The sequence below is a fragment of the Oryzias latipes genome, chromosome 16, assembly GCF_002234675.1.
Source record: "Oryzias latipes chromosome 16, ASM223467v1".
Taxonomy (NCBI): domain Eukaryota; kingdom Metazoa; phylum Chordata; class Actinopteri; order Beloniformes; family Adrianichthyidae; genus Oryzias; species Oryzias latipes.
Genome location: NC_019874.2, coordinates 31820508 through 31830532, shown reverse-complemented (window position 1 = coordinate 31830532; position 10025 = coordinate 31820508). Strand labels below are relative to the sequence as shown.

The 10025-nt window shown below is 48.3% G+C and overlaps 1 protein-coding gene across 7 annotated transcripts in view; it reads right to left on the bottom strand.

Annotated features, from left to right (window-relative positions):
* Nucleotides 1–64: 64 nt before the first annotated feature.
* The window catches only part of adam15 (ADAM metallopeptidase domain 15), a 22933-nt gene continuing 12972 nt past the window's right edge, over nucleotides 65–10025 (bottom strand). For 3 of the 7 annotated variants that reach the window (XM_023964487.1, XM_023964483.1, XM_023964486.1), the window contains 19 exons: nucleotides 9476–9541; nucleotides 9063–9134; nucleotides 8820–8989; nucleotides 8659–8743; nucleotides 8320–8468; nucleotides 8033–8210; nucleotides 7751–7843; nucleotides 7472–7667; nucleotides 7167–7275; nucleotides 6863–7058; nucleotides 6562–6639; nucleotides 6283–6394; nucleotides 6047–6200; nucleotides 3218–3326; nucleotides 2973–3041; nucleotides 2121–2189; nucleotides 1871–1936; nucleotides 1490–1638; nucleotides 65–654 (listed from right to left, as the gene is read on the bottom strand). In XM_023964487.1, the coding sequence (XP_023820255.1) occupies nucleotides 594–654; nucleotides 1490–1638; nucleotides 1871–1936; nucleotides 2121–2189; nucleotides 2973–3041; nucleotides 3218–3326; nucleotides 6047–6200; nucleotides 6283–6394; nucleotides 6562–6639; nucleotides 6863–7058; nucleotides 7167–7275; nucleotides 7472–7667; nucleotides 7751–7843; nucleotides 8033–8210; nucleotides 8320–8468; nucleotides 8659–8743; nucleotides 8820–8989; nucleotides 9063–9134; nucleotides 9476–9541 (2181 nt within the window). In that variant the 3' untranslated portion in view covers nucleotides 65–593. The remainder of the gene's footprint in view (nucleotides 655–1489; nucleotides 1639–1870; nucleotides 1937–2120; nucleotides 2190–2972; nucleotides 3042–3217; nucleotides 3327–6046; nucleotides 6201–6282; nucleotides 6395–6561; nucleotides 6640–6862; nucleotides 7059–7166; nucleotides 7276–7471; nucleotides 7668–7750; nucleotides 7844–8032; nucleotides 8211–8319; nucleotides 8469–8658; nucleotides 8744–8819; nucleotides 8990–9062; nucleotides 9135–9475; nucleotides 9542–10025) is intronic. The other 4 variants (XM_023964484.1, XM_020710520.2, XM_023964485.1 and 1 more) reach the window with 4 other exon arrangements.

Below are 10025 nucleotides of genomic sequence, written 5' to 3'. Positions count from 1 at the left end.
TGATTGAAACCTTTTCTCTCGTTTGTCTTCATTTCTTTTATTTTAAATAAACCAAACATTTCAGTTTTAACGTTGAAAGATCGGCTTTATTTGGACTCGTTCCTCCAAACGTCTCGACTTCCTCTCCACCACATTTTTGACTGCGGTGCTAAATGTGACGGGATTCTGATCACATTCCCACCTTCAGGAAGTCTTTTGGTTGGCTGAAGCCTTCCCACAAACCTCTGCTCTGTGAGGACGATGACGCTGCGTTTGCCTGACAGATGCTCCCACAGGACTCTCTCTCCTGCCGCCATCGGGGGCGCCACAGCCCGAACAGGAACCCGAGCTTCGTCTGTAGGCAAGTTTGATTTTGTTCAGGCGTCCTTGAAAAAGGCACTAGGCTGTCAGCAGGGGGCGCACTGGAGCCCCTGGAAGCAGCAATGTGTGCAGTCTCTGCGCAGGAGCTGCTGAGCAAGGCACTGACAGTCTGTTTATTTACAGTCTGACTTGATGAAGGATTCAATCCAACAACTGACTGCAAAACATAGAAAATCCTCCTCTTCCTCTTTGTCTCCATGGCGTCCAGTCCCCAAAAGGGTCCACACTCACCGTCAGACGGGGGACTCGGCTTTGGGAGGGGCCGGGGGTCGACTTGGACGAAGAGGAGGTCGTCTGCAAAGAGAGACAGGTCAGTGGCTCAGTTTCCACGGAAACGCAGTTTCTTAAAAAGGCTTTAATTTTGGAACGAACATACAAAGCATGAATGAACACACAGGACACAGAAAGTGGTTTATTCACAGAGGCGTTTGTTCACTCTGGTGGATGAAAAGTCACTGATCCGAGGGAACGGCGGCCGTTTATCGGTGATTCACTCTTTGACTCAACAACAGGAAGTTCTGCTCTCTGACCGGCTGAGGACTCAGGAACACGAGGCTGAACCGGAACCAAGTCGATCCTGAGAATCCCAGATCATGACCATCGACTGCATCAGAGAACTGGACTGAGTGACCCCTCCCCCCCGGCGGTCCAAACAGGAACAGCATCCATGGTGGCGTGAAAAAACTGACTGAACTGACTTTATTCGGTTGGAGACGGGATAAACCATTTTCATTGGATGACGTCGCTCAGTCCAGCTCTCTAATACAGTCGATGGTCGTGACTGAAGTCAGAAGAACTTCAGCTTCTTCCAGATCACGCGTGAGCTGAAGACGCCGCTGTGAGCACGCTCTTATTCTGGAAAGAACATAAACCGTGCAGAACATAAATTCTTATGCGTTTCAGATGTAAACGGATGTTTTTAAACTTCTCTGATTTACAGCGGCAACATTTGATGTGAAAAAATCCCATGTGTCATGAAACATTTGAAAAATTACAAAAACTAAATAAAATACCAAAGAAAACGGCTAAAAACAATAAAATGGAGAAAACGTTTAGTGCTTTTGTTTTTCTTTAAAAACGATTTTAGTAAACATAGTTATATATTATTTGAAACATTGTTCGGCCATACCTGCTGGGCCCCGGGGCCGGGGCCACAGCTCCATGGGAAGCGTACCCCAGGTGGGGCGGGAGGCCCGGGTGGGCCGGCAGCTGGGGGTTGGTGGGTGGGGCTGGAAGGCGGGGCTTTGGGGGCACAACAGGTTTGAGAGGAACAGAGACCTGCGAGGGACGAGAACATCTGAAGGTTATTCCAGAGGAACAGAGACGATCCGTCAGATCAATACGGCAATCCATCAATAAACAGCTGATCAGCTGGTCTGAAGCCGCTGCTGTCAAACGTTCATCATCATCATCATCATCCTCCTTCTGCCTCCATCACAGATCAATCACACATCTGATCGATCAATACAATCATCTGCTCTGATCCGGCCTCAGCAGCAGGGCGCCATACCTGTTCAGCTGAAACTGGGTCAGGGGGGAGCGGCTTGCTGGGCGGAGCCGGTCGACTTGCCCGCCCCTGAAGGTTAGTGAGGCAGAAGAAGAGGAAGAGGAGCAGCGGTCAGGAGGAAGCAGAGCAGACAGAAGAAGCTTTCATCTGAGCTTTGTGCAGAACAGTGAGACTCAAACAAACGTCTGAACGTTTCCCTCCGGCTGCTACGCCAGAGGACCGCTACAACCACCACACCCAAACACGGCCGTACCTGGTGGCTGGGGGAGGGGGGGTCAGGGGGCAGAGGCTTGCTGGGGGGGGCCGGTCGCGGTTTAACCGACTGATGCATGAATAAGAGTGAGAAAAAGAGCAGTCAGTGAGAAGGAAGAGCAGCCATGTTGTGGTGACGACCATCAAGGTGAAAGGCGCCGTTTAACAGTTGAGGAACGCCTGCAGGAACTGAACACACTATGATCACTGTGATCACTACTATCACCATTATCACTATACAAACTATTATCTCTGTCATCACTGGTATCAGAGTTTCTGATGGATTTTGTTGAGAAGATAAAAATGTTAAAATACTTTGGTTCTGTTGTGCTGCAAAGACATTTTCTTTGTAAAAACACACGTGTTGTTTTGCTTTCGTGAACTTTAAGACAATTAAAACAAATCAAACCCTCTGTGATCCTTCATATGCCAGCAAATGAGGACGGCTGATACCCTAACTATTTAAATCAACATGTTTGTAAATCCTTGAGTAATTCTGGTGTTTATCTTTAGTAGGACAACAGCTCCCCTGCTGGCAACCATTGAGAACTGCACCCTCCCTCAGATTTTTTAGGGATAAAACAGAAAACATCTCCAAGCGTTTATAAAATCTGTCGTACTGATTTGATTAAAATCCAGTTTTTTTAAGTGTGGTCAAAAGATTTGAGTTTACATTTGTCAAAGTTAATGACATGAAGCTCCGCCTCCAGTTTTTTTTTAATGCTGCATGATTGACACACATGATGCACAACAACAACACAACAAACTACAGCACTCAGACATTCAGATGCAGGCGTCCGAACAGCATGAACACAAATGAAAGCTGAGTTTTCAGCTGCTCAGGTGGCGTTACCTTTGATGGAGGGGTTAGAGCGGGGTCAGGAGGGAGGGGCTTATTAGGAGGGGCCGGTCTGTCATTGGCCTGATACAAGACAGGAAGCAGAGGAGTGAGACATGCAGGAGGTGAGTTAATGAGACGGCAGGAAGAGTGGGTTTCTGGGTAACCAACAGCGTCCGATGCCTTCATTCTGCCACTGATCCTCCTCGCTTTCTGTTCAAAGTAGACATTTGGTCGTAACACGCATTGATGGCCGTTACCTCTTTTTGGGGCGGAGTCAGAGGTATGTCAGGCGGCGGGTTCAGGTGGTATCTGAGCGGTCGGACCTGCTCTCCATTCCTGCCATCGGTTCGCTCTGTTACCGGAGTTCTGGAGGAGTTTTTGAAAAGGTCACATCAGTGGGAAAAGAAAACAGGTTTTTGGTCACATGACATGATCCTTGACCTAATTTTAGTCTTTAAAACACAGCAGCTAAAACAGACACTGCACTCACACAATACAACACACACATTGGTGTAGGGCTGGGCACAGTCACATGTTCATTGACATGAAGCTCCCCCGGGTTAAAGGTCAACAACTGCAGAAAAACCCAACAGAAACTACAGCATAGAAACTGATCTGTTGCCCAGTTCTACATCAAACACCTTTGTAAGAAAAACACTGATGATCTGGATTTGAAACTCAGTGGTTGGGACTTAAAGCTGCACCTAAAACTGGATTAGAGACCCTCACTTCTCCCAAACGGAGAAGAACTTCCAGACGTGAGGATGAGAACAAACAGCTGCATCTTTAAGTCCTGAGAGGCTTTTTCCCCACAGGCATGAGCCTCCTCAGGCCCAACCACAGCTCTCTACAGGGACCACAGAGCGGGGAGGTCCAGCAGTACCTGGAGACGTGGGCGGGGTCAAACTCCAAATCCCACATCTCACTGTCAGCAACACTGCATCATTGGTAGAGAAAGGTTTAGTTTGTTCAGGCCTTTAGGAGCTCCAAAAGGCTTCAGGTGTCCCTGAAGTCAGTAAATTGTCACCAGCATCAACTCTGCCCTTTAATGGTTACTTCTGCGTCTTTCTTTTGTGTCCCCTGTCGCCTGGATTAAGGATTAGTCCTGCATCTGTCAAACAAACCATCTGGATCTGGTCCAGATCTGAGGTCACAGATTGAAACATTCCAAACCAGGTTCTGTCCAAACTGTCAAACAGAACCAGGTTCCAATTTTCAGCAAGTCCTCAGCAAATTTGAAAAGGCTATAATTATTGTAACGATATGTCAGATTCCAAGTGGGGCGTCGCTTGCCTTCAGAATCATGGGTCACTGCAGGTCGTCTACAGATCTGGAACACTAAAGTTGAAATCTTTCAAGATCTTCTTAATGTCGCTGTGAGCCAAACGGGTAACATGTTTAGCAAGCATATACAGTAATCCCCCCGTATTTGCGGGGGTTACGTTCCTCGCCCCCCCGCGAATAACGAAAATCCGCAAATAATTGACGCTGTTTTAAAACTCCCAGAGCCAGAGACTCTGCAGAGTCAGAACCTTTGTCTGCCGTTTGGGTTCATTCCCAGAAGCTGGAGATGATGCGGGGCGTTTGGATGGCATCTTAAACGCCTAAACAATTCTTTACAGTAAAGTACAGATTAAATCGTTTTTCAAAATTCGCGGAATGAGCGCTGTTCTGCGCCTCACGCTTGTGACGTCACGTCATCTGCGGCCACCCGTGAATGGGCGGGGCGCGAATATTAAACCGCGAATGGGCGGGGGATTACTGTGTATATAAGAATGTCAGACTAAAGATGTATTATTGAGGGAATATTCAGAAAAGGTGCAGAAATAAAAAAAAAGACTCCTTTGACAAACAATGGAGTTTGCTTCTCTGCGCCCGTTTTAAGGGGTTTAGGTAATTTGTCATTCAAGGAGATTTTTTTTTCCATTTCCAGGCACTTGAACACATTAGTGAGCAGAAACAAAACTAATCATGTCCAATTCTCCACCGAATGGCAGAAATCACTGGAACAGCCACAAAAAAGAACATCAAACCAGAAGAACAAAAATAAAACAGATAAATAATATATACAACAACATGAACATATAATCCTTTTGGGGTCATATTTTTGTTACATTTTTAAAGACACTTTAAAAGGAAATGAAGGACTGACAGACAGCCGAGATCAGTGTTTTTCAACCTTTTTTGAGCCACGGCACACTTTAACCTTGAAAAAAATCCTGCGGCTCACCAGCATCCAAAAATTAAAAAAGGAGAAACTCATAGTCTGTATTGATGGACAGTTTCTCCATGTGATAATTGTGGCAGAAAAAGCTGCAAGTTGCAGCTGTTTTTTCTAAAAGATGTAATAAAAGTTAAGTTAGTTTTCAGTCATAATTTTCAACTAAATTTTTTAACATTTTACCCTGATAGTTGTTTTTCCACATAATGTTCCTGCTAGAACACAACCACTCTGTGATGATCCCAATGGAGTGTCGGAGGAGCCTAGTAACCACCACGAGGAGGAGGAGGCTCTTCCACACCCCGAGGTTTCGCTTTTTGGAGAAAATATGAAGTCTGCAGTTAGTGTAAGAACCTGAAAGTTTTTTCCATTTCTATTTTTTAATTTTCCTTTTGTAATCAAAGAACTTGGAGAAACTGACCAGCTTTTGTTGTTCTGTAACAGAGTTTGGTGTGAATCGCCAAATGTTTCCCCTCCAGGTCAGTGCGTATGCCACATGACCCAAAGATAACATTAAATGAAGCTTGTTATGACTTTATTTTTCCACTAGGTGGCGCTGCTTACCATGAACCAGAACTCTTTCCCAGAATTATCAGCAGGTAAAGCAAGTTAAAAGTTTAAGAGAACTTAATCAGAAGTGTCAAAGAGCATCAGGGTTCACCAGGTGAACCTGCTTCTGCTGCAGGACCAGGTTTTTAGATTTAACCGCTTTCAAATCCCAAACCAGTCTGGATGTTCATAAAAACCTCTTTAAATCCAGACGTCTGAAGTTTGGTCCTGCATAACCAGAAGGTCCCCAAACCATGGTGAGTAATCCAGCTGAGGTCCCCAGAATGACCATAAACAAACACAGTAGGAGTGTTACCGGTTGTGCTGCCGAGCCTTGTGGAAGGGGCTGCTTGGTCCCAGACAGCAGAGCGCCCGGCGGAAACGGGGATAGCGAAGAGCGAGGAAGAGGAGGACCACAGGGAGGATGAAGAAAAAGATGACCAGCAGGGCGACTCGGACTGGATCCGACCCTGAACACAGAAGCAGGAGTTTTTACTCTGAGAGAGAGGGAAGACCACCTGAGAGAAACTGCAGAGTTTAAGATGGAAGCACCTCCAGCAGCTCTGGCGGGACCGCTGTCCACGCTGCCGCCATGACCCGAGTACCTGCAGTCAGGAGGGGCCCAGCCCACATCGCAGTGACAGTTTTTATTACTGTTGCACACCTGAAACACAAAAAGAGGACGTCCAGTCAAATGTCTGACACCTGTGGAACTGTAAAAAACATGAAGAAAAGAAACTTTTTAAAGTCCAACAATATAAAAACCCGCTTTAATTTAAAGTTATAAACAAAGAAACCATGTTTGTTCATACAGAAAAATGCTTCACTAACCCCGTGACCGTTACACTTCCTGCGACATTCGTCCACGCCAAACATGGACACCTCACGACACTTATGGTTTAAGCAAGCCTGTGAGACGAAACAAAAAAATGTAGAAAACCGCTCTAAAAGTCATATTTAAAGTCTAAACTATAGTCTATAGTCTAAACTTTAAGCCCTAATTTTTGTTAAAAAATGTCATTTGAAGAAGCTGCTAAACTCAACAGATTGAATGTGTAATAAAAGGGGGGGTGTAAACTAAAATATTTTATACGTAGGCTCTCCTCCAAGCCTGCAGAGGGCGCTGTCTGACCTTTCCGGGCCCGCAGGCTGTGCCCTGGGCCACAGTGGCGGGGTCGGACACGTCGTCACCCAGGTGGAAGAAGGTCCCTCTGCAGGTCAGGTCGCTGTCGTTGAAGCGCACGGTAGTGGTGAGGATCTGCGCGTTGCTGCCCAGCAGGGGGCGCTCCCTGCCGCCCTGACACTGGATTCTGCCGCAGTGAACGTCTCTGTGGCAACAGCAAGCACAGCGGGAATGAGATGTCTGGTCCGGCAGGACAGAGGGGGCCGTTTGAGCGCAGATCTGCCATTTTGGAGTCTTCGCCAGGCGTACTTACGCGTTTCCACAGGGGATGTAGGAGCCGTTGGCCAGCTGACCACAGTTTCCATATTTGTTCCCCTGTTTGTTCACAGATGAGAAACAAACAGCTGGAGCACTGGTGGCATCTGAGGAATCAAACCCCAACAACAAAAGCTGGTTTTGGCTCAACGTCATTCAAATGTTCACAGCGAGAAAATTGACAACAACTGGAGACAAGAATAACGGAGACCCTCCTGTTAGAATAACTCCGAAAAAATATTCATGATTCGGTAAATAAAATGACAAAAGCAGTAAAAATGCTGAAACAGTCTAAATTCTTACTGGGCCCCCACAGCATCTGGCACTGCGTGTCCATGTTGGCGCAGACTCCTTCGTAGCAGTAGGAGGTGCTGTTCTCGCAGACTTCGCCGTTCTGGAGGAAGACGTTGGGGGGACAGTGGGGGGAGGAGCCTGTGCAAAACTCGGGCAGGTCGCAGTCTCCGAGCGGCCCGCGACACATCGATCCGGCCGGTCGCAGCTGAAGGGAGGAGAGGACTCGGTTCAGGTGTGGACTGACAGGAAACCCGGGTCCAATGTGAGGAGGGAGGGGTTCTGTCTGACCTTACAGTTCTGGCAGCAGATACCATCAGAGGAGCACTGAGCTCCAGGAACCAGCTGACAGGTGGAGGCGTTGCAGCAGGGGTCCTCACACTCCTGACCAATCAGAGCACAGAAGCGTTAACCGCATTAAACAGTTTTTGCTTCTGCTGATCCCAGATTCAGATGTGGTTCAGCATTTTCCTTTCTGCTGCTCCTGTTTCAGGAGGACATCACGACATCCTAGAACCAGCAGCAGATCGGGTGAACGAGTTGTGCCGGTGAACAGGTTACGGTGACGGGTACCTGCAGCAGGCCGCAGTCACACTCCTCCCCTTTCTCCACGTACAGGTTTCCACAGCGAGGTCCTCCCAGCAGCTGGTCCGGCTGCGGGACGTTGAACAGACACATGCCGCCGCCGTGCTGCAGACTGAGGGTCAGGTCTGTGATGCTGCAGCTGCTGAACTGCTGACCGGGCAGGAACCTGAGGTCACAGAGGGGGCGGGGTCAGGTTCTGGAACTGAGGTTTGAACTGACAGCCTGGCTCTGCAAACTGTTGTTGCAGATCCTGGGTGGAACCGTGTGGTACTGACCCGGTAGACGGTTCCATGATGCAGCCCCCCAGGCGCGGCTCATTCTGACAGGAGCAGCGCCGCTCAGCGGTGTCGTGTCTCATTCCCAGATTATGACCGAGCTCATGGGCGATTGTTGAGGCCACGCCCAGAACGCTGACCAGGTGGTCCTAAGAGGGGAGGGGGGTAGAGAGCAGGTTTAGACCCGTCTGTCTTTGATGTTCCACAGAAACTGACAGAGTCTGGATCCGACAGAAGAGGCTCCATGGCACCAGGGGTGGGGGTCAGCTGATCATGTATTTGTAATGGGGGGGTCGTTGTGTGCTCCTCCTCAGGATCCATAGCGAGCTGCTGACTCACCACGTTGACGCCTCCGGAGCGGTCTCTGGAGCACATGGAGGACTGGGACGCCATCCCCACCGTGGTCCCGTCAAAGGACTCCCCCCTGTGAAGCACAGAGAAACCATGGCCCGGCGTCCCAGCGGGTTCGGGCCCGAATGTTTGCTCGATCGAAGGCTCACATGACCAGCTGGGCGTTGTCATGGCGAAGGCGCGGCAGCAGGTCTCGCGTTCTCCAATCCAGGAAGTTGTTGAGCGTGTCCGTGGCGCTCTTCTCCACCCGGATCTTATCCCGGTCACTCCAGATCTCCAGGCCGGTCAGCGCCACCCGCACATTCAGAGGACGGTAGAACTGGAGGAGGAGAGGCTGTTTGGTTCTGCTGGTTGGTTCTGGACCAACAGCTGAAGCTCATCAGAGGTCTCACCCAGTCCACCTGGTTGGCCACGTCCAGCATGCGGTAGATGATGGTTTTGTTGTTCTTCTGGTAATTCAGGAACTGTGGAGCATGATGAGATTCTGCTGAACGTACGGCCTCATTCTAGCGTCCGTCATGGCGTTTCATGGCTGCCATGAATTGAAGGAGCCCAAAGATAACTGAGCGACTGTATTCAGGAGCAGAGTGAGGAACCTTACAAACACGTTAACCAACGGCCAAGAACAAGGTCAGAAATGGCAGCGGGTTTTTTGTGCCCTAAGTTCTTCTCATGTGAAAATCCTCCGGTTTATCAAACCGTGTCTGAGGCCAGAACTGATCGATCACAGCAAACCAACCAACCGGCCTCTGGGCAGACGTACATCCAATGGTGGTTTCAGTCCCGTTTCCTCAGAATTACTGACCTCCTGATGATCGGCCACCAGCACCAGTTCAATGTACTTGGTCTCAGTCAGGATGTCCCTCTTCGTCTGTAGGCGGAGCAAACAAACAAACACAGGGGGGGGTCACCTCTTTACTCGTAGCGAGTGAACGAATCATTTTCTGCTTTTACATTATTTTAGAGTCTAAAGCTGCGTTCACACCAAACGTTTGTCCAAAAACATGTTTAGAAACTAAACGCTGTGTGGGAGGAGCTACTGTCACGAGTCTGCAGCCTCATGGCTGCATGGAAGCATCGACTGTTTTTCTCATTTACAGACATGGATGATGTTTAGAGATCAGGTATTTTTTAAAGAGTTCTACTAAAACACCAGGAATCCCTCCTCTCATGACATCATGCTACGTCTGAATGACGGACGCTTTCAGCCGTACTCCTGTATCTCTGTGACCCAGTTGGACGACCTGCTGTCAATAAAAAGAATAATAAATAATAAAACAATAAAACTAAAGGAATTTTTTATTTTCTTCTCGATAAAATATGAAAAATATCATAAAGTGTAGGAACAGGACGAC